General features: G+C 51.3%; 1 protein-coding gene across 2 annotated transcripts; it reads right to left on the reverse strand.

The window, feature by feature from the left end:
- Positions 1-568: 568 nt before the first annotated feature.
- On the reverse strand, positions 569-25,018 carry LOC115336956 (transmembrane protein 151B-like). Of its 2 annotated transcripts, none has more exons than XM_030004802.2 (2): positions 24,978-25,018; positions 569-3,881 (listed from the first exon to the last, which is right to left on the reverse strand). In XM_030004802.2, the coding sequence occupies exon 2, from the start codon at positions 3,846-3,848 to the stop codon at positions 2,451-2,453; it is 1,398 nt and encodes a 465-aa protein (XP_029860662.1). In that variant the 5' UTR covers positions 3,849-3,881; positions 24,978-25,018; the 3' UTR covers positions 569-2,450. The 2 variants fall into 2 exon arrangements, with proteins under 2 accessions (XP_029860662.1, XP_029860653.1); XM_030004793.2 differs by lacking the exon at positions 24,978-25,018 and adding an exon at positions 23,973-24,438.
- Positions 25,019-26,669: the final 1,651 nt, after the last annotated feature.

Genomic DNA, 26,669 nt, shown 5'->3' on the forward strand with positions numbered 1-26,669 from the left:
GGTTTTAACTTTCTGTGTGAATGAAAATAAGGACAGGCAACCATATTAAAGACTTGCATTTACTTCATCTTCAGAATACAAGTAAATCAAGGATGAGTCTGAGCTTTGAGTTCAGGCCTGATCCTTCCCTAGTTCCCAAACTCTCCCGGCTCTGCCTGGGGGTGGTAGGTGGCACGGTGTAGATGGGGGACTAGGACTAGGTCACTGTAGGGTGGATCTAAGTATGGATTTTTCTCTAAGTTTCAATGTCATCCAGTTTGGCCCCAGCCCAACCATAATCATTACCCCGAGCCCAAACCTGGTTCCTCCACGTGTCTGGGATGGTTATTCTTTTTTAGAGGTGATAAACTAACACATCATATGTGTTATCTATCTTTTGCAATAAATGCCAAGCTGTCGGAATGAAAATGTCACATAAATCATACATAAAGTATTTACATTAAAAAAGATCGACTCATACGATTTTAAACAACCTTTCTGATGGTGCCATCATTTGCAGCAGGTTAGCCAGGTATTACCAATGTTTCTATTTCTGCAGTTGAAATAAATACAGCACATCAAAACGGAGTCATCAAACCAAAATAAAATGTATTTAACATGGTGCAACAGTCAATGCCATAAGAAATCACCATATAAGTATGCAGAGTTATATATAATCTACACATACTAATATGACCTTACAAATCTCATGTTAGATGTAGATACACACAGAATGGACTTGGGAGGAAGCATTTGTTGCCAGCCCCTCTGGGGGCTCAGTTTCTTACCTATTTGCTGCAGGGTGTGACAACACTTTGTTTTTGAGAGTGATCGTATTGCGATCGCATTGCATTCTCCTGTGAGTCACGGATAATCATCTCCACCATCCACATGACAAAATGGTACGGAGCTTGCTCAGCATACGACCATCCCTTGCGTGACGGAGATTTGGCACGTGCGAGGTCCCTGGCGGGTCCTCGGTGTGACCATAAGCTTCTCGGGTCGGTCCCTGGCTCTCGGGGGGTCTCCGGCTGGGCCAGGACGTCTGCTCCGCCAGGACCGCACACCTTCTGGGTTTGGCATTGCTGGGACTAATTCTGGAAGGTGCTGCACCTGCTCTAGGTGAAGTCTTGCGGGAAGAACCTGGAGCCCCAGCAGGAGTGGCTGGTGGGGCTGGCTCCCAGCTGTGCTCCCTGCCCGGGGCTGGGGTGGCACCGCATCTCGCCTGGGAAGGTGGGAAGGCGGCAGCGGGCTACGGGCCAAAAGCCTTCCCCAGGGCACACGGAAAGCTGAAAGATACCGTAGAGCAGTCCTGCAACTACTCTAATAGACGCTGTGAGTGGAAGAGCTTCCTAATAACTCCAGACTATCGGTGGGAGAGTTCATACCATACGTGCCTTTCCCTCTGCAGCCCTTCTCCCCTCGTCCATCCCGTGCTCCTCTGCGCAAGTGGTAGGAATGAAACAACCACAAACCAGACTCACGATCCTAAAAATAGTGGCACTAACAGGGCACTGATCTACATTACTGCTCTCGACGATTGCTAACAGGGGCGGAGCTGGACAAGGTTAACTACAGCTGGAAACGCAGCAGTGTCTCTGCTGCAGACAAGGCAGGACAAGGTGAGCAAAGGGCTTTTCGCTTTACTGGTGTACGTCACTGCTCTGGAAGGAAAGTCCTCAGCACTTTTCAGGTGCACAGCCTGTGGTTGCGTCAGCAGGCAGTGACATTTGTGCCGCGAATACCTTATCTTTGCCTGATGGAAGGCGATTACACCCTGAAAGACATCCTCACCGGCAAAACCCCAGAAAAATTGGAAAGCAGAATTGAGAAAACCGAAAAAAAAGGGAGATGAGGGTAACGTGAGAAGAGGAGAACATGAAGAAAGGAGAGGATAAATGGCAGAAGAAGAGGAAAAAAGACAGGTGAAAATAAAATAAATTAAAAAAGCACCTCGTTTGGGGTTTGCAGGAGGTGACTCAGCACCTGCAGATCTGAATTCTCCTTCTGACTTGACTCTGGCTGGCCGTGTGCCTTTCTGCTTGCTCTATCCGAGTTTCTTACCTTGCAGGGCATCCAAGAGGGCAAATATACTGCAAAGCACAGGCTTTATAAATCCTCCAGCAGCAACAGCGGTCAAATGCTGTGACTGAAACGTAAAAAAAAAAGACTGAGGGTGGCATGGGAGGAGAGGCAGGCAACCAAGGAGCAGAGAAACCGTGAGGAGTGAAAGAGCGAAAGGAAGAGGGGAACAAAAGACTAGAGGGACCAGCCGAAGGAGGGGGAGAAGCTCTTGGAAATGAGGTTAGCAGTTGGTCAGAGTGACTGTGTCCTCTTGCAGCGGCAGGGGGAAGAGCTGAAGCCCGTCCTGCCGACCCGCTGCGGAGACTGATGCTTGCAGGCTCCCCGCCAGCGGCACCTCTGCAAGCCCCGACCCGGGGCAGAGGAGCCGAGAAAACCACGGAGGCCTGTCACAGAGAGGTTTCTAGACAGGAGGAGCGCCTGACGTAGAAATGCCGCCCATCGTGCCCCTCCGGCCTGTGCACAATCAGGACGGGGAAGAAGCGGGCGTCGTGGTAGGTTGGGGGGTTTTCGTTGACAGCCAGCTGGCTGGAGTAGGAGCAGCACTGCTCGTCCTGGCAGCCCCGGTCCGCGATGCTGCTGCTGCGGCTCCTCCAGAGGCCTGTCCTGTGGGAGCCGTGGACGCGGCAGAGGGAGAAGCGGCTGGTGTTGAGGGAGAGGCGGGAGTTGCCGCTGCAGCTGTGGAAAGCGTGGCGTGAGAAGATGGAGGAGGTGCTGGAGGCACGGTTGCAGCGTTCGCAGCCGTGGGCCGTTTCGCCGTACCGGCACACCGCGTAGCTGTTGTAGGCTGGGGAGTTGGCCAGGTCCATGAGCATGGCCTCCGAGTAGCTGGGGATCAGCTGCCGGTTGGTGCAGATGTGCCACTCCAGCTCGGTGCTGTCCTGCGTGGTGTCTCGGGGCATGCGGTACCGGTACAAGGGCTCCTCGGCCGCGGTGGGCGCCGTGTACTCCAGGCCCAGCAGCTTCTCCACGTGGTAGTGGACGTAAGCAGTCCGATACTCTATGAGTACCCTGAGCGGCCATGAGATCATCAGGATAGCTGCCACCCAGAAAGCATAGTGGGACACGTACCACGGGAGGTGATCTGGGTCCCCGTAAGCCATCATAAGCTCTTTAAAGTCCACGTTTTTGAGCTGCATGCCTTCCCTCACCTCCATGTAGTCATCCAGCCCCTCGATCTCCGTGAAGAAGTGAGCCCTCTGAGTCAGGTAAGAGTTCTCAGACTCGATGTTGGCAAAGCTGAAGCACTTGGTGAACCTCAGCTTGGTGGCTGTGTAGCTCTCCAGGCCCAGGAGCTCCTTGGAGATGTCCTTGTACCCACAGTGAGAGTAGTCAAACTCAGCTTCGGCCACGTGGGTGTTGACCCTCTCGTGGTAGACTTGCGTGGTGGTGTAGGCATCGCCATTGCGGTACCGGGTCACCTGCCGGGTTCGCCGCACAAAGTGGTAGCTGATGGCCTTCCACCAGATGCATGGCGTGGCTTGCTGCATGCGGTTGATGCATTCATAGACGCTGTCCACGTCCGCCTTGTACTGCAGCTCTCTCTTGACGTGGCAGTGCCAGCACTCCACCAGGTACACCACATACAGCATAGAGAGGAAGGCCAGCGGGATATAGACGTAGCCGTCCGAGCACGGGCTGTCATGGTAGATCATGGACTTGCCCTTGAAGGAGCTATCGAAGCTGAGCTTGGTGACCCGGGCCAGCTGACACCAGGCCACCGCACCCAGGCAGCCGTACATGAGGATGGAGAGGAGGAGGCATTTCCAGTGGGACTCTCGGCACATGCAGGCGCTCAGGGACTGCTTCACGGGGCGTTGCTTCAATCACACCGCCGGGGAGGGGGAGAGAAAGACAAAGAGAGAGCGAGGAACCCGTCAGTCACGCCACTTTGCACAACGCACACAGCGACCGTTGCCTTCAAGACTGTGCCTGGCTTTGCTCTCAACTGCCTGAGGAGTGGGACTCCACCCTACTTAATATAAATGTGAATATAAACAGAAACACCGTGCCAGGGACAGAGGTCTCTGGACAAAACTCCTTCCTTGCTTCCTCCTGGCTCTGGGGATGGAAGTTGTTCGCGCAGCAGTGCTGCGCTGTGCCCGCACCCCAGTTGGACAGGCCCCTCCGCAGGGGGCGAGATGGGTCCCCATCTCCTTCTCCCTGCCTGGAGCCAGCATCCTCTATGCACCCCACCATCTTCCAAGGCCGAGAGGGCTTCGCAGCACACGAACAGCCGAAAGCACGGGGCTGTGGACTTGCCCCTTTGCTTTGCGAGTGCCCAGCGCCTGGGTTCCCATACGGTGCTGCTGGGGAGGCTCGGGAGCAGCATCCATCGCAGGGCAGTGGCCCCACGGGTCGTGCCAGCACGGGGGGGACCAGCGCTTCATGGAGCTGGAGCTGCTGCCTGACTCAGAGCTGACTCACACCCAACCCTGAAACCTACCAAATGATCGACACCATTTTCCTTGGAGGTGAGCCATCGGGAAAATTACTAGATTCAAGCATATTTAGTTGAAAAAATTGTCAGGATTACAGCACAGTGCAGCATAGCTTCAGGCCGGTTAGAAGACTAGCTCCAACCTAAAATACCTGAAAGCTTAAGCGTTGGAGCTAAGGGTGTATGCGTGAACATTTACAAACGTAGCACATCCCTCTCTTTCAAGTCCCAAGAGTCGGGCTGGGAGTAGAGCCGGAGTTCGCGCTCTCATATTCCCACTGCGTCCTCTGAGACGGCATGACTGCAAGTCCTTACCCCAGCCATGGTGCAGTGAATCAGCTGCATTGTCATGCTATGTTGGGCTATAATAAAAAATGCCAAATCGAGCCAAGCAGCTAGCGGAAACAGAGTTGTCTCCCTGCAAAGAGCAGCAGCAGCATGAGTTACATTACTGGCTGGCAGCCACCTGTCTGTAGAAAGTGCGTGAAGCAAAACTCCCCACTGCCCTGGTAGGTAATGTGGAGGGCTGTCTGTGTCCCTTTTGTTACTGCCATCCTCTGCCTCCCCCCTAACTCTGAGGAAATGACAGTGAGAAAGCAGGTACACGCTGATATTCATGCATCATCATGCCCTCTGCCGAGCCTGATTTCATGCAAAAATAGAAGCACGCTGTTACTCTTTCTCCCACGGGGCCACCTCTAATGCATCAAACTGCTCCGTAGATGCCAACAGATGCTAGGTTTGGGAAATGTCTTCTCTTTCTTTCTCCATGGATAAAGTTTAAAGTTTTCCCCTAGTATAGCTTATCTCAGACCCAGAGCAGTCAGGATTCAGTAAGTAATCTTGAACCAGCAAGGAATTTAAGGAGCAGCATCTTATGACTCAGGAAATAATAGCATGGTGCCACTAGAAAGAAGAGTTCACTGTCTTCTCAATGAGATGGAAGCATTGGCATCTAACCTTGCAGGGCTACAAAGTCAGATTTAATACTGCTTTTCTTTTTCTGGGACAGAGAACCACTTCTAAGTAACTATAGATGGTTTTATGGCTTGCTGTGAGCACTGCCAAACTAGAGTTCATGGGGTTTGGTTTTGATTTTGTAGCTTCTAATCTGACACTCTGTAAGTGCAGAGTAATTTTATTGAGTTTAGGGAGCTACACCAGTATTCATCTGCAGGGACTAAGGGCAGAATCTGGCCCCTGATTCTTCCTGCTCCATCCAGAAGGAATCTGTAAAAGAATTTCTATTCTTATCCCAAACCTTTTGTATGTGTGTATGTGTCAGAATAAAGAATAATTATTCTGGGCTGTCTTCTCTTTACAGTGGCCAAAATGCGTTTAGAGAAGCTAAGTGGGTTATAAAGGACATGGTACAGAACTTTTCTGTAGGTAGGCAGTGAAAAGACCTTAGTATGGGTAAGAATAAAGCTGTTTTCCATAGCCTTTTGCAGGAAACCTTGAGGAAAGCCACAAAGTGGCTTCAGGCAGTCCCAAATTAGCTGAAAAATAACTACGGGAGTTTTGGGAGTGAACCCCTGAGTCTATGTGCAGTCATGGAGAGTCTAATCTCTTGAAACTCTTGTCAAATACTGTCATGGTTTAAGCCCAGCCAGTAAAAAAGCAACAAACCCATAACAAATACCCATCACTCTGTCCCACTGTGGCTACTGCCCCAATGTAGGCTTCTGCCCCAGCCGTACACTGGACCCTGGGTCAAAGCCCCAGGCTCTTATGACTCGTGGGAACTCCACTGGGAATCACTGTCTTCTACTCTTTGTCTCTTCTTGATACGGAACTAGAGTTTTAAAGTGCTATAGTAATGCAAAAATATAGACTGTATTAAAGAATTGCAAACCTCTACCCGTTTTTCCCCCTGAAGCTTTTCTGAGGTGAAGAAAACTCTAAAAATGAACATCTCTCTCTACTCCAGTCACTGGGACTGTGCAAAAGAAAACAGCTGGGCAATATTCTAACACAGGAATTTAAGTCCACGCTCAGGGTTCCACAGGTACTTCTAATGTAAAATTGCATATGGTTAATACTGTGAAGAATGCCAGTGGACCCAGCAAAAGATGCCTGGCAGTCAGTTTTAATGTAAGGTGCGTGTTTAAGTACTCCATGCAGCTTCGGGAACCCCAATTTTTTCTATGACTTGTTCGAAGCGCTGTCAGCCTGGCCCTGGGCAGAGCCATGCGAGAGGGCTGTCCCACATCAGTTAAGGCACTATTTGCCAAAGGCACTCCAATCCCCACCTTCCCTTTATCTCACTTCCCTTGACTAACAACTTCTCCACTCTCTGCAGCTCTGCGGTCCAACTTGCAACCCACAGGTTGGCTTCTGCCCAAGAAGTAATTCAACCAGCCCTGCTGGTTAGGGCTATCAGCGGCCATATCGGAGCGGGCAAATGCCTTCTAATCTGCTTAGCTCCATGAAATGCCATCTCCCCTTTGCGGGAAGAGAAGGCTATGGTCTCACCAGTCCTGGAGCAGCACCGGGCTGGGCTGGCAGCAGCTCAGAGGCTTGCAGGTCCAAGATGACATTTCTGTACGCGTTCTCTGGAGACACTTCAAAAATGGTCTCCAACCCACTGCACTGAAAGGGCTGGATCAGCCTGAGCCAGGTTACCTCCATTATTCTCACTGCAGCCTGTAAAAAAGGCAGCTTCTCTCCTCCTTGCATTAGTGAAGACATGCAGCCATAGAGCCCACTGCCACATCTCTGATTCACACACCTACCAGTCCAGCTCAGCAGGGCCTTCATGTTCAAAACCCTTTGGGAAAAACAAGATTCTTTTCTGCTGGCTCTTCTGACCCACTGTCTCATACCCTCCTTTGCTCCTAAGCAGATCCTGCTCTCCGCAGGTCCTCAGTTATAAAAGGATCTCTCTTCCAGGGTCTACCCCCACAGCTGTCCCTCCTATTTCAAGTTCTGAATACATTCACCTGGCCTATATCCCCTTACTTCTCCTTCCCTTTGCTGAAATATTTATCTAACACAATTATACTATTAGAAACACTATTAGAGTGTTTGTAAGAAAGACACGAAATAGAACATAATTACAATAAAAGTATCAGACATTCAGAAATCTAATAAGGAAACATATCTTTCCATCTCTCTCTGCATAACAAATTCATTAATATGTTAAACCAGCGGCTCCCAGACTTTATTAATTAACATACCACCTTCTTGCAAGCATGATGTTTGTGGTACTATGTGGAATTTTCTCCTTTCCGTGCATAGTGTTTCAGATCGAAACAGGGCAAGCTTGTATTTCTGGCTGAGTACAATAAATGCTTAAGGAAACTAATAATTTCCATTATAACTTGGGCCAGCCAGTGAACGGGAGTTGTGTCCTTTGAGGAATGCTGCGGGATCTGTGTTGTTTTGATGTGGAACAAAAGCATAACCCCTGGAAAATGTTAGTAGAGAAACATAATTGAAGAAAGCAAAGACAGAGAGCCTGAGAGAAAGCCAGACCCAAACAGAGACTGTCCCAGAATAGACAGAGACTCAGTCACCAGGCACTTTGCCTGCAAGCTAGGACTCACGGATTTGGGACTCTAACCCAACTCAAGAGAGGTGTCCTTCCTCTCCTGCTTGTTGGGGGCTTTGCTTTGGGCTTTGCTTCCAGCGTTGACCCGAGAAACCTCCTGAGAGAAGATTAAATGAGACACAGGTTGCCCAGAGTTGCGGATGTCCCATCATTGGAAGTGATCAAGATCAGGTTGGAGAGGGCTTTGAGCAACCCAATCTAGTGCAAGATGTTCCTGTCCATGGCAGGGAGGTTGGACTAGATGATCTTTGAAGGTCCCATCCAAACCAAGCAGTTCTGCGATTCTACAACCACTTCTGTGAAGAGGGATGGCTTTGCCAAATCAAATGTTTCACCCCAAAGGTCCCAACCAGCTCTGATGACAGTACAAATTGTAAAAATCTCCTGTTTTGGATGGAATGCTGTCAAGAAGCACAGCCAAGCTGTCGGTATTATTGTTTATGAATTTCAAGTCGTGTTAAAAACACACGCTGTAAATAATGTCTTGCTACGCCCTGGCATGCTGCTGAACAGCTTTCAGAGGCCTCCCTTCTCATTGAACCTGACTGGATCGGAAACTCCTGCTAACTCTTACCCAAACTATCCATAATCACAAGGCAAAATTAACTTCACTCTTCCACACTTAAAAAAAACAACAACAAAATATTTCCCAAATTCTTTGGTAGATCTCAGTACGAATGAGGAAAATGCCGCAGGCGAGAGGTGGCACGTGTGGGGAGGGCTGCAGGTACCCATGCTGCGAACCTTGCGGAGAGGGACAAGGTTTGGGGACAGCCCTGCCCCAAGGTGTCCCTGGCCCCAAGGAGTTGGCCCCGCAGTGCTGCTCTGCATTTGCATTGGGGTTTTTTGGCCCATCATTTCCAGAAAGCTCAGGCAGGGCAAAGGATCTGTGTACCCCGCAAAATGAAGAGGCAGCTCCACATCCTCCCATGGTCTGTTTTCTGTCTGGTGGCGTGGAGCCTTCCGAGACACGAAATGATAGATGCTGTTTAATTTGTTGCCGCAGTTGCTGGAAAATAGTCTGGAAAGCCCTAACTGCTGACGGAGAACTGGAATTTCAACTGACACCTGTAGCAGACAGGAGTTTCCAGGCTGGCAACATTTCGATTATTTCTCCTTCAAGAAAAGTTCTGTGCAAAACTTAGTTTGCAAATGATAAAACATCCAGGCAGTGGCTGAAAGGGCAATTGCCTTCAAAGACACGCTCCGATGGCAGATGCCCAAGATCAAAAGCAGGTATGCAAGGACTGGCGTGGAGCCTCCCTCGCGCAGGCACACCCACCCAGCGCTCGTCCTGGCTCAACAGCAGCCGGGTCAGGTTCTGGCTGCAGCAACCCTAATTAAAATCATTAAAACGTGCTCTGGGTTGTAGCAGCGTGCAGATTTGGGCTGTTAATCTCACATAGTGTAAAGGGGCGGAGAGAGAGCGGACGGCGAGCGCACAGCCTGGCACGTCCCCTGCTTAGCAGCTGGAGCCGAGCGTGCTCTGGTGGCAAGAGCATGGGGCTGGTGGCCAGGGTTTCGGCTCTCTGACCCGTCCCTTGACTCTTTGCAAGCGACCAGCATTAAGACACGGGCAGGTAAGTTGTAGCTGGTAGCCATCCTAAGTGAGCCTGCAAGCAACTGCATTGGGGGTGGCCAAGAATGTGAAAAAAATTACCTCCCCTCGAACTCTGATTTCTCCTTCAAAGGCATATTTGAAAAGTAAGACTGATGCTAGAGAACCAGAACAACGTATTTCTGGGTGAGCAAATTGTGCTTGTGTCTCTAGGTCCTTTCCTCTTGACGGGTACATAAGAACTAAATGAATTTCCCAGGCGCGGGTCGAAGTGGTCTGGGTGTCCCTGTTCTTCCAAGCAAGCCCCCCCGTTAGCAGGAGGAGGAAGGGCCACGCTCAGAGAAGCCCAGACTGATTCCACCAGCCCAGGTTTTTGGGTGCCTAACCTGAAACTCTGGTGCCTCTATTTTATCAGTGATGGCTCGCTGCTTTTGCTGACCTGTGGATACAAGTGTATCTGATAGCAGGACTCACCCACTAGCCATGTGGCCATCCCTTGGTGATGGCGGGGATCCTTATGATATAATAAACACCCAGATGGTTCTTCAGCATTTACAGGTAGTCACAGAAATTTCTCCTATCAACTTTGCAAGGCTATTCTGGGTCAGGAAGGTTCAGCTTCTATTACAACCCAAACTACATTTACACCTTAAGACTGAGAGACACTATGCCTTCTCCCCATAGCTCCTATATCTCACAGGCAATGCAATTTCACTCTACAGTCCTATGTACAGCCCAGTAACTAGTGGCTGGTAAAAGCTTATTGTCCATAAAGACACTCTGCTTTAACTGATAGACTAAAAGAAATTAAGAACCTGCATCCCCTTTGTAATTCATTGTGGTGCTGAAATTTTACTGTCATTGTAATTTCATCTCACTTCACTGCCATTCTGGCAGTGGGGTTGCCCATTCTCTGGGTGATGAAAGACTCCTTTCATATGACTGCCTTCTCTCTCTGAAGATACTTCTCCATTATAATTATGACACCTCTTAGCCTTCTTTTTGCCAATTTAAATGGGTCAAGGTCTTGAAGTCCTTCGCTGCACTGCTCTAGCTCTTTTTGGTGCTTTGCTGTCTCTCCAGCACCTTGAGATCCTTCTTAAATGTGTACCCTGCAAGTGGATACAGGACTTTAGCACTTAATTTCACTGTCATCATACCAAAACACAAAATCACCTCCCGTTCCTACTCATTCCCCCTTTTTACTGTCTCCAGGAGTTGCATTAGTAGATTTTTGCCCAGCACCACCCCAGGAGTTCATGTTCAACCACTCACCCACTTTGCTCCCAGGTATTTTTTAAGTCACTGTTTCTGAGGACAGCTGAAGGGTTGACTGCACTCTCCACCCTGAAATGTGTAACTTCAGATTTGGCATTGGACTGAATAATGAAATTATCAAACGAAGCAGATCCCTCTGTAGGACTGTGCTTGTCTCATCATTACAGGCCAGCCTGCTAATGTTTGTGCCAACTGTAAATGTTACCAGCAGTGATTTTATGCTTGATTCCAGTGGACAGTGTCAAATCTGGTCATTATTCCTGCAGAACTCTGCCAATCTAATGGCTAAATACCCCATTAACTTGTACTAGACAACTGTCTTCACAAAGCTAAGTGTCAATCAAAAAACAAGGCTGTGGGCGTTACGTGGACACCGAGGTGCTCCTCGCACTTCCAGTGCTCGCTGCCAGGAGTAATCCCACATGCAGCTCTACATATAATACTAAGAGAAACCCTCCCAAAGCTTCAGTGGAGCACATTATCACCTAGCTTGCTGTTGCTGTACGCTCTTCAACATTAGCTGTATTTTACTCCCAAAGTAGCTGTATGGCAGTGTGGGCTTGAAGCGTCTCTTCTTTTTCTAGCTGCCTCAGTACTGCTTATGGCATGCAAATGGTTACGGTGACAATGGTAAACCTCTTGTTTTGTTCACTTCTGATTTTCACTGGCAAAATAAATTTGAACTGAAAGTTGCCAAACTGACCCCAATAGAGGGGGAGAAATAGCCTGTGAAGTCCAAAGGAAACGGACCAAACTATTTTGGAGTCACAGCCTTTAAAAACTTGATATTCAATTTTGCCTTATGCTTACTATTTCTCTGTAGCTCTCTATTGACAAAATAGAGAGTCTGTCAGACTTCATGCTTCAGTCTCCTTGAAAACTCCAGCATGAGCTGTACAAGCAGAAAATATGCTGCCACAGCATGAATTTACTCTAATGCTTGTTTTGTGGACAGTTTGGGGCCCAAGTTTGACTGTCTGTGTCTGGTTCGCAGCCAGATATCTGGGTTCCCCAATTTCAAAAGCATTAAAATTCTCCTTCAGGGAAATCCAGCCAAAAGCGTTTCCTGTCATTTTAAACCCCACGTGTAAATGTGTTTGCCCTTGGTGGCTGACCGCAAGAGCTGCAATTTTGCTGAAGCAAAATGCTATCATGTCTAAAATGAAAGAATGAGAGAAAACAGAGGGTAGCGGAGACGTGGCCCGAATGGAAATAGAGAAATGAGGGCGAAACATGGGGGGTGGGAAGAGGTGGAAGGGAGAAAAGGATTGCCTAGACATGCTCCGAATGCCAGTGCCACCGAGGCAGGGTAAGGGCGCTGGCAGGCGAGGACGGAGACCAGCCAGCCTGGGCAGGGGCAGGAGGGGATCGGGCCCAGAAAAAGGACCTGGGTGAGGATCAACGGGGGAAGACCTGAACCTGGCAGCACCCAAGCATCGTATGAGCCAGCAGTCCTCCCGGCCCATCTATGACTTGGAAAGCAGCTACTCCTGAACGGCTGCTTTCTTGCCGCTGGGAACTTCTCCAAAAAACCAAATCTATGCCCCTATCTCCTCCCCACAGCCTGCGGGGGGTGGGATAAGGTTGCGCTAAATCGGGGCAGAGACTCCCACGGAGGTGACAGTGTGCTGCAGGGCTGACGCTGCAGCTGTGTCTCAGTGACATGTGCGGCATCACAGCATGCTCCTGCTCTCCACCAAGACCTGGCTTCGGGGCTACAGGGCGACTTTATCACTGTCTTCAACAACAAAATGACCCCACAGTTCAGGATTACTCATGTGAGCAAAGTCAATCTTATCTTTTTCTTTTTTCCTCTTTTATTTAGCAAGAATAATCTTCCTGTCCATGGGGAAAAAAGAATGGGGGAAACACTGACAGTGGACTGGAAGAAAAGAAATAAAAGTAGAGAAGAAAGAAGGAAAAATGGTAGATAAATTAATGCCAGTCATACTTGCATTTGCTTCTGCAGATTTATGCTTGTGATGAATATATCCCAATGAGATACATGAAAGGGAAAGAATAATCAATAAACACAAGTCACGCACTTTGGCAGGTGGTGACCTGCCTGGATGAAAGCAGATTTTTGTCTCTAACTATGAGAGACTCTTGGTCAAGACAGGGCAGGGGAAAAAGTCCCACCTCCTGATGGACATGGCAGGACATAACACAGAGAAGACCACTGAGTTCTTGCTAGGCAAGCCCTAGGCTGTGCTGTTAACCATAATTGAGGTGAGCTCTGACACCAGGACCGACCTCTGGTGCTGAGAAAGGCTTCACCATTTGTGCAGTGGACAGGGACGATACAAGAAGAGCAAGGAGACCTCTAGCCCTGACCCCAAGCAGCCACAACAGATGTTGGTGCAGATACCATCGTCCAGCTCCTGCGGTGATCCTGGTGAAAGACTGGCCCAAGAAGTCTGGGGTGACCAGAGAGAAGACAACTGCAGGAGAAGAGTCAGAGTACAACCTCTTACTGCTTTCCAGGGCCAAATGAACTCCTAGGTCAGATACTCATTAGTACAGTGAGGAAGGAGCCTGCAGGGCTGTGCTAAACCAGATGTTTGTGTGTGATGGGTAGAAGTGCTCCTCCACCATGTGACCCAATCTGGGCACCACATGGGGCATCAGTAATAAGGCCTGGTGAGGGAAAAGGGAGATATTACAACAGTCATCTCATAAATCCCCTCCTGGGGAGTCTGAAACAAAATCCCTCCTCCCATCCATCTTGAACAGCAAGAAGCCCATTACCCCTAGCTCACGCTGAGCCAGTAGCAAGTGCTCTCAGTATGGCTGCCGGCACGGAGGGAAAGGGAAATATAAGGGATAGAAGGCAACAGAAACAGCCGTTTTGCATTAAAGAGAATTTCCCTTCAGTCCTAGAACATGTAGCACATTGGTTGCTGCACGTATGTTTTAGATGCACCATTTGCTCTTCTACCATGAAACTCCTGAGAATGAAAACTTCCTGCAGGCGGGGGCCATGACATCAATGCCCAGCAGAAATGATGTTACGTGGTTTAAAAAGAATAACCTGCGTGCACTCCACATGCTTGCAGCATCACTGACTCAGGCATTAGCTTCAGCAGTTGCCCTCCTGTGGTGAGCAGGGATCGCTTGGTTTCTCGTAGTTTAAATCCCTGCGGAGATTTAATCTCCTCCTTCCATCAACGGAGCTGTCGAGGGGAACGTCTCAGGGTGGGAAGGTGCACAAAATGGTAGCATTAAATCCTCTCCCCAGCAGAGCCTATCGAAGGACAAGACAAACCATGAAAAGGCACAAATCTTGCTGATTCACCTGAATTTCAGATGCTAGGATCCCCCTGAAATACCATACAACGACAGCCTGTTATTTCACACCATTCACTCTCATGAATTCAAGCCACCATCTGAAGATGAGGAAAGTAGAGGTCAGGACAGAATGAGTCTCCAGTCCTCTCAAATGTCAGATTCAGCAGTAGTCCTTGCAAGATACTTTTGAGTTCTTCAAGCAGAAATAAAGGAAATCCCAGAAAAGAAAGGCATTTGGGTCCCAGCCAATATATATGCCACACATCGCAGCAGGATGGGAAAGCCACTCACTAAAATACAAGGGTACGTATGTGAGTGCCATGAAGAATTTGGCCCTACACACATCCATGGGTGATGCTCCTGCACACTGCTCCAAGGAATGCCATGCAGTTACGTTTTCAGTGCCAAGGAATCTTAGCAACAAAGTGGTCACCATTTGCAAAATAGTAATCAGGGCTATTTTCGTGGCAGCTTCTTACAAGCTCACAAAAATGCTACACTAACAAAATTATCCCTTTTTCCCCCCAAACGCTGCTGTTGGTGCCACTGGTTTTCGACTCAGCAGCAACACAAAGAGCATATTCTGGGGACAGAGGATTTTTCCCAGTAATGTCAATGCTGGGCACGAGTTCATCAGAAAGGAAAAGCTGGGATTAGAGCTGCCTCAGAGCAAGACAGTAGCTCCAAGAACAGCTCTTTTTTCTATGCTTTAAGCACCCATCATACTAAGCTCATATTACCCACTCCCCCGCCTTGAATATCAGAGGTTCCTAGTAGACACAGGGTAAATTTTACAGATGTAACAATGTGGCTTACCTCGACGCTTATCAGTCAACCAATACAAGCATCACATATCCTCAGGAAAGCTCCTGGGATGCAGTTCCCAGCCACTGCCAGATTAGAGAGACCGAGTGATCGGCATGAGCCATAAGCCGTGCCGCTCAGTATTTTGCAGCTTGCCTCGTGCCTAGCCGGCCACTTGCCCCCCACCGCAGCCAGTGGCCAGCCCCACTGCACAGAGGTTTCTGGGCAGGTGCCCTTGCCCCTGCTCCCGCACCGCAGGGAGCTCCTGGAAGGGCTGACGGCAGCATCCATCCATCCATCCATCCATCCATCCATCCCGCTGCTGCAGAGCAGAGCGATCCTCACCTTGGCAGGAGCAGGCTCCGGTGTGCTCCAGCCTGTGAAAGGCAGACCCAGCTCCCTGCACCCTTGGGCAAGCCGCAGGTGACACAGATGTACCACAGCCCCAGCGGATCAGCAAGGTGCAACTTGCTGACGGCACCGGTGTTACCGGCGGCTTCGCTGACACGGAGGGAAAACTGACACCAGCCAAGGGAAAACAGGAGGGCTGGCGGGACCAGCTCCCATTGCTTCAGTCCAGGAGGGATGGGGACAGCGAGGAGGGGAGAACGGGACAGTAGCTACCTGCCGGCCTCTGTGTGCTTGTCCCAGCTGGGTTCAGCAGGAATCCTGTAATACCTATTTTGCACCCACCTTTGCCCACTAGGTGCAGCTCTCCAGGGGTGGGAGAGGAGCGAGCAGCGAGAGGAGGCTGGCGGTGCTGGAGCAGGTGTGTTTTCTCCTGTGCTGTGCAAATGAGTGGATGTTAGAGCCACAGTTCAGTGGTGTACTAAAGCTTGTCCCTCCCCACTCCCGGGTCCCTAGGGTTGCAGGTGCTCTCCCCATCCTCGAAGAGGGCATGTCCTGTGCCTTAGCGTTCTCACCGTTGCCACAGGTCCTGTGTATCCTGCCCGACCTTCCCTCAGTCTCAACGTGGGGAAGTGAGGGAATGTCCTGGAGCCAGGCTGGACAAGAAGCCATGGACGATTTTCCCTGGGGGGGAAAGTGGGGAGCTGGGAGGGGACAGCCTTGTGCGGAGGAAGCCCGAGGAGTATTAGTTCCTCACCAGCTATGTGCAGCCTAGTCATCAAATGCCTCTGTTTAGAGGCTTTGCAAATGAGAAAAATAGTTCATTATTATGAATACCATTTAATCTTTGCTTACTCTAAAGGAACACCCTGAGATTTAAATGGGATAGAAACCTCACTCAAGTTCTCAGCAGAAATATGATCCAGGACCAGTCCAAGCTCCAGTGAAGTCTGGGGAAGTCTTTCAAAGGGAACTGTGAATCAAGCTTTGTCCAGAACCATGAGGTTTTATTTTTATTCTCACTTATTTGCAAAGTCATCCTTCTACCCAGTAAAACCAGAACAACGTGGCTCTGTGATTTGACCTCTCAACCTCCAGCCTTCCCATTTCCCACGTGTGACCTCCCAGTTGGAGCCTGCCAGCCACACTTCAGCAGATGACCTGCCAGCTCCGCGGTGCAGCTTGGGCTGCAGCTGTGCCAGGTCCCTTGAGATGCTGAGCTGAGCATCCCTCGTAATAACATCCAGCCGCTGCTCGGGCTTTGGCTGCTTTGTCAGATTTGGGGAGTGTGTTTCCCCATCTCTGCACCTTTCTGAACACAGCTGGGACCTCAGCGCTGTCAATTCTTTTTATAACAGTGCTCCTGTTAAGATGAGGTAGTATCCCAGCAGCTAATGCTTCCCTGTGAGAAACGAGGTTTCATCATAAATATCACTTCTCTCTCCCTCTTGCTTCTCTCTTCTCTCTCTGTGACACATTCTGCAATAACATGTGACAGCACAGCAGGTGAAAACTTCACTGGAAATTCATTTAAACACCTAATGGTTAAAAGGGATCCTGGGAGCCAGGTCACCTGGATTTTATTTCTTGGCTTGACTTTGACCTATGGCATGGCTTCATTGCACCTTTTTATACCTCCCAAATACACTGAAAAAATGGCATTTATAAAGTGCTTTCACATGAGCATTGCAGCAGCACTCTGCGGGAAGGCATCTCATCTGCATGGGAGCCGTCGCGTCCTGTCACTCTGAGCACCAGCTGGTGGGAACCAGGGGATTTAGCTCCTGCCCTGGCCTGCTGACAGACAGTCCCCTTGCAGAGGACCACGGCACACCTCGGGCCTGCAGACAGACTGTCATTCCCACCCTTTCAGCACATGGCCTCATTACCCCCTTCCTCCACCAGGTACTGGCACTTCTGGCTGGCCACCTCACCTCCAGGCAGCCACGACGGGGTTGTTCTCCATCTTTGTGGTCCTCAGAGGGACCCTCACACTGGTTGGACCCTACTGGGAGATGCTACCACCCCAGCCTCTGTGGTGCTCCGTGCTTCCCTGGCCCATCGCAGGGTCGGGGAGATGGCGCAGCTTGTGCCTGCGGGCACTCAGGCTCTTCCAGCTCTTGTCCTCCCGGACACACTGTGCTGGTTTGCGAGAGCTGCTCAACGTAAGATGCCGATGCCTCGTGCTGAATCACTTTCGTTACCACGCTAATCGAATGTTGTACTCCGCAATTCCCAGCCCAGCTCCTAACGGTAATCAATTGCATGGGTATGATGAAGGCCTCCGGCCATAAACGAGTGGCCACAAATCCCTCCTTTCCCGCGGCCAAATATGCTATGACCTGCAGAAGTCTCTGACCGAGCCCATCCTCTCCCCTGGTAAGGTCAGGTTATGCAGACTCCACATTTGCAAGTCACCCCGATTACCTACTGTTAGCTTCCTCGCCAGGAGCGTGACCCTTCGCGAGCTGCTCTCTGCCCTTTGCTGTCAGCTCCCACCGGTCCCCGCTCTCACCAGCCGGCTGTTTCCAAGCCCCTGTCTTCCCTGAGGCCACGTATTACCAGTCTTTCCTTAACAAGGCCTCCGCTGGCTGGATGCTGAACTGGGATGTGCAATACCTCAGCCATATAGAAAAGGTGCTGTGTATGAGTTGGGATTCCCTGTACATTATTCACCCGATGTAAAGCCACGCAAGTCAAAAGGTCAGGCATTTCATGGGGTGTAAGCCCCTCCGTCCTCTCCCGGTAGCACGCGTGGCACCGTGAGAGCGGCTGCCAGGTACATCAGACACCGCTTCACAACCTTAACTCCGCTCCGGGAAGGCTGCCAGCCTCCTGGTGCGGCCGAGCTACCGGCGCCGGGCGCAGCCAGGCTCCTCCAGCCTTCCCACTCGCCATCTGTCCTGCCCGTTTCAGGCATTTTTCTTCCTTGCTTTTGCGGCTACAGACGAGATGTGCTGTGGGCAGAGCGGTGGGCGCTCAGGGAGGAGCCGGCATGGGCGGCTCTCGGAGGCAGCCTCTACCCCTGACCTGCACTCCGGGCTCCTGTCGGCAGCATCCCTGCTATAATACCTCGTCAGCTATTCTGTGCGCTGCTGCTTAAATGAAGTTACCCCGTTACGGTTTTGGGTAGTTAACAAAGCCGTTAGAACAACTGCGACCTCAACAAAGTTTCACGATGCACTATTTTTAACTTTACAGTTCTTAAGCTCAGAGGAGCCCAAAGAATGATTAGAGTCTGAAAGTGAACCCTTGAGTGAACTATATTTTCCGTGATTAGAACTTAGAAACTAATTAACTACTTAACCGTGCTTTTCCGAAAAATAGAACTCTGCTGTAAGTGAAAAATCAAACACAGCCTTATCTATAGTGTCACGACAGCATCACTATAACAACTGAAAGGGCCTTATGGTGCCGACGATAGCTCGGCAGCCACTACTTTTGGTGTTAATTCACTACCATGTGTTAGGACACACCTAGAAACAAGCCCCACTCGCTACAGACTACTTGGGGACATTTCACTCTTTCTAATCTCTGTTTCCACCGTGTCCCTGGTCACTGGCAATGATTTGAGCTCTCTTCATCCAAGGCGTAGAAGCAGATGATGGGAAGCCTCATGCTCTGTTCCCAGGGAGAAGATACCTCCTACTGCACTCTTGCAATGGCTTGCACTGATTGAAAAGCATCCTTGGTATCCACTCTTCCCTTCTGGAGGGAGACCATCCTCTGGGGTCTCTGAAGTGAGAAAGGGAGAACAAGGAGAGTATTTGGGGCTTCAAAACAGTGTGCAGACCCATTGTTTTTCCACAGATGTCAGCTGATTGTCTGTCCACTTGAGAGAACAGCATTAGAAACCAGGTCTGGAGGGGACCTACCGCCAAGTCACCTAGTGTCTCCTTCTCCCAGGAGGCAACATCTACCTACTTAACAGCTGCTTGCCTAAATTGTCCTTACAGCCCTTCAATGGTGGAGCTCCACAAGCTCCCCAGTTGCTCCAGCCCAATGCTCCATTAAGAAAATTCCCTTGCTGGAGGGAATTGGGAAGGTCAGCCAGAAGGAGTAACTCACTTCGTTCTCAGCCACGGTGGCGAGGGAGCACTCTCTGTTGGAGAGGACGGAAGACTTTGCCCGTAGAAGCCCACGCAGCTGGAGCCCAGGCTGCCCTTCAGAGCTCAGACACATCCATTTGATATTTCCTATCTTTTTTTTTAAACTCTTGACAGCTTCTTCTGTGAAGTGCAGAGAAGACAGACAACTTCAGGGCACCAAGAACAGACACGTGATCAGAAGATAAAGTGGGACAATGAAAAGAACAAAAGCAGAAAAAAAGATATGATGCCTCAGCATGGATTTTCTTATGACAGGATCTGCAATGCAAATATTGCCTGGCACTACAGGATCATGAAAAAAAGCTTTCCACTTCCTCCGATGCCACTACTGCTGGTCTTTTTCCTTTGTCTCTATGAGGGAGACCATTTGGATCAAGGAATGACTGAGATGCACTCCTTGATTTATGTCTGCTGAATAAACCAAGAGCAGGAGGGGTAGAAAGGGGCTCGTCCTGTCTGACCCTCACTCAAGAGGGGAAATATCATGCACTGCATACAAAATAACTGTTTGGTCAGTCATACTCACTTGGCACGGTGACAGTCTTCCACCAGGCTAACCAGCAGCTATCATTCAGGGCGTTAGTGGAGCAGGTCTTTTGCAGGAGGTTTGGAAGAACTGAGGGGAAGGAAAAGTAGAATTTCCCCAGGAGCCACGTGTCGTGTTTCTTGCCTCCGCTGGGCAGAGGCCGTCGGGTCAGTGCCCTGCGCAGCTCTTGGGGGGGGAGGTTTACAAGGGAAATAGCCCCTCTCTGGAGATTGGTACCCAACCGTCCCTCCGCAGCTTCTGTTTAAAAGGTGGCAGGGAAGAACATTAACCTCCATCACAGGCCCTGTGCCCTCTCTCCTCTCCATCCCCTGCTTCTGCGTTCATCTCTCTTGAGCACAGAAGTCTTGGGGATGACCACAAACCTCTAGAGGAAGAGGAGGTTGCTAGAAAGGCAGCAGGGAGCAAACGGGCTCCCGTGGATCTGTGAGAGAGGGGGTTTCATCAGACCATGAGGATCTGCTGGTGAGTAAGGTGCACCTACAGCAGGCCTGATAAACCTGAGAGGGTCGCCTGCCTCGCTTCCTCCACCACCACTCAGCCACATGAGTACGACTCAACCCATAGATGGGGACAATTTAAAGCTACCCAGCTGAAGTTACGAAGGGCTTCATGCCTGATGTTTTCAATGCCACAAAATAAGCCTTGACAAATAAAATATTTATGTTTGCCATTCATACTGGGGGAAAGGGATAAAAAAGCTGGAGAACTAAATGGAGTTAATCCCTCAGGTAGAGGATGTCTCTCCAGTGGCATGCTTAAGAGGAAAGGAGCCAGCTACCTTTCGACCTGACAGTCTGTAAAGCTGTAGCCTGCAAACAAGCAGTATGTATACTTTCTTAACTTGTAACACCCTTTGGTGCTGTTGTGACCACAAATAGCACTTTTGAAACGACTTCCTTTTGCATTTCGCAGTGGCAGTAAGAGGCAGATGAGACAGTTTTAAGTGACCTCTCTCTTCTGTAACATCTCCATCAGTGAGCTGATGGCCGTGGGTTTCAGGAACATCGACCCATGAGGTTTTCCCCCTTTTATTTAAATAGCTTAACTGATTACATTTTGTCATGCCCAATTAAAGCTCTTAAATATGGAAGAGAAGATAAAACTGGGCATGGACAACTGCTGTTTGACTCTGCCAGTACAGACAAGACAAATACGTATTTCAAAATGTCAAGTGGCTGCTGCTTTCAGCTTTCTTCAGTGATTACTTGGCTATGGTAGCAAATAAATAATGTTTGTACTCACCAGCTTCACTTTCCTGAAAAAGAAAAACAATTTCCAACTAAGTTTTAAAGATTTAAATATTTAAGACCATTTCCCGATTGAGGTGTAAATTGGCAGAGATGCAGAAAAGTCCCTAACAGCTCTTCAGTGTAGGTGTAGTCTGTCACAGTAATAAGACAGACAAGAAAAACCACCAGCCCACAGCTTAACCGGGGCAGTACAGAGCAGCAGGTTCTGCTACCACAGGGAGGAAAGTAAAGGAAAATATGTCCAGAGAATCGATCTACAGCAATAACTGCTGAAACGTTTGGAAAACCACGTCCTTTACGTTCCCTCCCCTCAAAGATCTTGATTCTTTTTTGCAAGAGTTGATGGGATGGTAAAATCCTACACCACCACCAAAAGCACGGCTGTTCCAGGTCATCCAGCTGAGGCAATCGATATCTCAACAGAAAAAAAAGAACCCAAACCAGAATACTGGCAGGTAATCTGAGGGCTTGCTCTGACATTCAGCAAAGTCAGCAGTAAACCTAAGTGGCCCGTGATAGAAGAGGATGAGGGCCATGGCAGGTAACTGAACTGCCACTCTCCTTCCTGCTCCACAGCTGCACCTTCGCTTGTCCTGCTTTCAAGAATAAAAACTTAGACCTCAGACACATTCTCTGTTACAAGCTCAGAATTTTATCTCACATTGATTTATTACCCAATAAAGGCAATTTTCAGTCACTGTTATGATTTAAACCCATGCATTTGATCTAAGTGAAATCCATAAATGACAAGACTAATAGAGAAACCCATGAAATGCCTATTTAATACCGGGCATTTAAATGCAAGTACAGGTCCAGGTGGAAAAAGACTATTTACATGGAGATGGAGAAAGCATGAGGAAAAGACCAATACTGTAGGACTGCAGTGTTAAGATATCACTGTTACAGGCATTTGAGATATAGACTCAAATGTGCAAATGTTTGTGTTGTAACAGCAAAAACCTGAGAACAGGATGAGTGAAGCAAGATATAATGTGCTTAGCAGAGAGATCAAGTGCTCTCATGTCTAGAAATGGCTTGGATGTTTTTATGGTGGACTTAATATATTGGAAAGCCTTCTGTAGCTCCTGGTCATAGACCAAATAAATCAAAAAATCCCTTCCAGCATTAACCAACTATTGATCTTCTGCCGGACTGTAATTACATTGGGGAGCTCTACTGTTGGAACAGCAGCTGTATCCTGGATCCAGCCACAGCTCTTCGCGGTGAACTGTGTCGCAGGTGTTTAAAAAGCAATTGTATAGGAGAAAACCCTAATTTTCACCCACGGAGGACAGTTTTTTCAACCTGAGCTGCAAAGTCAATTTTCTATTACAGGTGCTTTCAAAAGTGCTGTTTGGTTTTAGCCTAAGTATATTGCAGCTTCACATTGGCTTTGTTGAGACTACCAGATTTTGACTACAGGACTATGAGACTGTTGTTGAGCCATGGGACCCGTTAGCAAAAGCGTTAAGCAGACTAACTGCACACAGCGATGTTCCAGGGTCGCTTTCGTTTCTGTTTTCAGTTTTCTCTGCCTGCTTTAAGGCTGCTCTCTGCATCCCTGGGAGCATGTACATTTGTTTTTAACTCCATACTGTGAAGAAAGTTCAGTCACTTCCATGATCTGCACATGGATTACGTGATGTAAATGGCAGACCTGTCAAAACAGTTGGGAGCAAAGGCTACGTTAGGCGTAGAAGAAAATATCAGGCATTCCTAAAACAGGACAGCTTGCTGTCCCGAGCGTGCAGGATTGTACAGGCATTGTCACCTACTGCCACGGAGCCCTGCAGTTCTGTCTGCCCAATGCCTTGTGGCTCAGGATTTTGTGTCAACACTCAAGACACACCCGTCATTCCCTCCCCATGGTGTGCAAGGCCACGGTAGGCGCTTCACAGCTGATCCGAAGAAACCTATTAAGCTGTATTTTCTACAGTGTCTTCTATGGCAGATGAGGCAACAGGAGTGCCTAGGCCCTAAGGGAAAAGGAGAGGGATGACCTCCTCCTCTGGCCCAAAACACTTGGAAGCCACGGGGCCCTGGCTGCAAACCCCTTCTCCGGCTCAGCTTGTCCCTCCTGCCAGTTACACCGGCGCCTCGCAAAGCTGCAATTTTCTCGACCGTTTCGCAAGTCCCAGGGAAGCGGCAGGCTCTCCTAGGCCAAACCCCAAGGGGCTTATTCAGCCAAACTTCCACTGGCCAGGCCCCCTTACCTCCCCCCCCCCCCCCCCCCTCCCCGCTGCATCGTTTCGGTGCAGAGCCGCCGCCCCGAGCCCGGCAGCCGGCGCAGGGCTGGGCGCCGGGGGCCCGCCGGTAAAACCCCGCAGCCAGCGGCCGCCCGGTTGCGGCCATCCCGCCGGCCAGGGCCGGGGCTCGGCGGGGCCGGGGGGGGGGGGGGGGGGGGGGTCCCGCCGGCGGCCCCGGCACTGCAGGGCGCGGCGGGGCACCGCGCACCGAGCACCGAGCACCGACCACCGCGGCGGCCGTCGGCCGCCCCCGCGGCGCGGCTGCAGGTAGCCGGGGGGGCTGTGGCTGGTCCCTCGGCTCCCCCCCGCTCCGCATTCACCTCCAGCCGGGGCACCCTCCTCCCGCCGCGGCTCCCCGGTTCCTCCCCACGCCCGCCCCCCGCCGCCTCGCACCCCGGCCCCGCGGCGGGGCTGCCTTTGCCCCTCCCGGTCCGGTTCCCCGTTCCCCCGTCCCCCCCGGTCCGGGGCGGGCGCCCCCGCCGCCGCTCACCTCCTCCCGCACGGCGGCGGCGGCGGCGGCCCCCGGCGCTGGGGTGCTGCCCGGCCCGCTCTCAGCAGCCGCCTCGGCTTCCCCCTCCGAGGACATCCTTGGCCATCACCGGCGGCGGCGGCGGCGGGGGCTGCGGGGCCCCGAGACGGCGGAGTCCCCCGCGGGCCGCCCCCCCGCGCCCAGGGCCGCCGTGCCGGGTGCTTTCGGCTCCCTCCACCATCCCAGGCAGGCGGGCAGAGAGGGAGGGAGGGAGGGAGGCGGCGGAGGGGAGGAGAGAAAGACGAGGCGGAGGGTGTGTGTGGGGGGGGGGGGGGCGGGTGCCCCTGCCGCTCCCGGCCCCCCCAGGTGGGCAGGCGACCGCCCGGCGGCTCCCGGCTCGCCTCTGCGGGAGGCTGGGAGCTGCGGGGTGCGCCCTCCCCTCCCGGGGGACGCCTTCCCAAGCCCTACCTTCCCCTCCCCGGGTGTCCCTTCCTGACCCCCTCCCCGGGGTGCCCCCTCCCGTCTCCTTCTCGGGGTGAGCTTCGCCCTTCCCCCCCCCCCCCCCCCCAGGGTGCTCCGCCGCCGCCGGCCGCCCCCTCTCAGCGCATCTTCACGCCTCGGCCGCCCGCAGCCCAGCCCCGGCCACCTCTCCCGCCTTCTCCCAAAGCCCGCACCTCGCCCGGGCTGGCGGCGGCAACCCTCGGGACGCGGCCCGGCAGCAGGAGGAGGAGGAAGAAGAGGAGGAGGAAGGCTGCCCCGCACGGAGCAAGCCGGACAAACTCGGCCGGCGCCGCCCGGCCATGCCCGGCTCCCCTTCCCGTTCGCCGGGCGCTCGCACCGGGGGCAGGGGGGGTGACGCTGCCGGGGTCGAGCCCTGGGGCTGTCCCGGCCCCTCCAGCGGCAGCCGGGGAGCGGGAGCAGCCGCCCCCCCCCGAGCCCCCATCCCCGCAGTGGGATTTCTGCTGCCTCCGGTGCGACAGGAGCGTCGGCGCGGAGCTGCCCCAGCACCCCGGCCCTGCTGCCCACCTTCACCTCCTTTTCCCCCGGAGGAATAGCTGGCAGAGGAAACGCAGGCAACCCTGCTGCTCCTGCCCCTTCCTCCCCTCCCTGCTGCCTGAGCCTTTCCTACGGTTTCATCTGCTTCCAGCACAGCTCCCCCCCCCCCACCACAACTGCAGCCTCCTGCAAACTCCCTGCACTGTCAATATTTCTTCCTCCCGCCTGCATCCTGCGCTCAGTGCATCCAGTCGTTATCCGCTCTCCTGCTGACTGGGACTGGTGTACTGCAACATCTTATCTCTGCATGTTTGCTTCATGTTTCATTACACTCTTTGCCTTGTGAGGCTTGTCTCATTTGATCCGTTTCTATCTCCGTGCCCTAGAGCAGTATATATTTTAAATGCTTCATAACGTCTTGCAAACAGGCAAGCGAGCACACTTGAAGCATCAGCCTTCACTTTAATATTTGCATCTCAACTCCTGCCACAACATGCTTGCTGCTTTTCAGGTATGCTGCTCTGGAAACCTCCACTCCAGTTTCAAGGCACTCGGGCTGCCTAAGAGGTTGGTTAGGAGGACTGTAGAGCAGGGAAATGTGCTTAGTGTGTGAACATACAGAGAAAAAAGCCCCAAAGCTGGGATTTTCTACAAGTGTTGGGGTCTGCTAAATCTGAATTTCAGGATATTCATCGCACTGGACAAGTCTTGGCTGATGCCAGGTAGAGAAACCCACCCGTTTTTGGAGGTGCAGGATGTCCGTGAGAGACAATTGACAAACTCCCTCTGCCTCCCGTGGCTCTGGATCACACTGCAGTGCATCTACTGCCACTGTAGCTACAGCCGCATGTGCCTTGTCCTCCCCTGATGACATCTCCTCTTGGCAGGAATGGCATTTGTTTGGCTGCATCCAATATATATGTGCTAAGTAGTTTGGCTTTTGCTCCTCTCAGCCCTGGAGAAGAGCTGCTGGATGCACATAGTGGAAGGCAATACAACGCAGGTTCATAAACCACAAGAAAATGCACATTTTGAATACCCCGTTTCCCTTCTGTAAGTGGCACAATGGGAAATGACCTCTTGGGGATAAGATAGCCAGCAGACGGGCAGGGAGCGGGTCACATCTGGGACACGGGAAGGAGCCGTAAAGAATGCATAAGGAGTGCCTGTGACTCACCCGCCTAGATCTATAGGGGAAGAGAGAAACTAAAACCCTGTTCTGCCTGGTCAGCCCGTGTATGTTTGTCTAGATGGTTTCAGTGACCTTACGTACACTATGAAACGGTGTCTGTGGCCGTGCTGGGGCATGATGGAGTGCTGTGGTTAGAGGGGAAATGTGCCAAGCCATTGGAGAATTGTGCACTGAGAAATCCGGGCTGAACGTTACATTTGCGCCAACTTTCTACTCGTAGGGACTGTTAAAAAGCAACAGTTAAAGGCACCATGAAGGGAGGTAGGAAAAAACCAGGCTTCGGTATATCGCAAGGCAGCTGTGAACAAGCACCCCCATTCGGTAAGGCAGAAGGGGCGACAGCTTTCTGAAGTCAGGGACCCCATTTGTACAGACAGCAGGGAGAGGCTGTGCACTGGAAAAGTGTCAGCCGGGCAAGCCAAGCAGCCCAGGAGTAAGAGCATCAAATTGAAAAGCTGAGTCAGACAAGGACAGAAAACAAAGACCTGGCAGAGCTCAGCCTGTCAGATTTGTCTGCCATCCCAGTCCGA

The sequence above is a fragment of the Aquila chrysaetos genome, chromosome 2 (genome assembly GCF_900496995.4).
Source record: "Aquila chrysaetos chrysaetos chromosome 2, bAquChr1.4, whole genome shotgun sequence".
In the NCBI taxonomy this organism is placed as follows: domain Eukaryota; kingdom Metazoa; phylum Chordata; class Aves; order Accipitriformes; family Accipitridae; genus Aquila; species Aquila chrysaetos.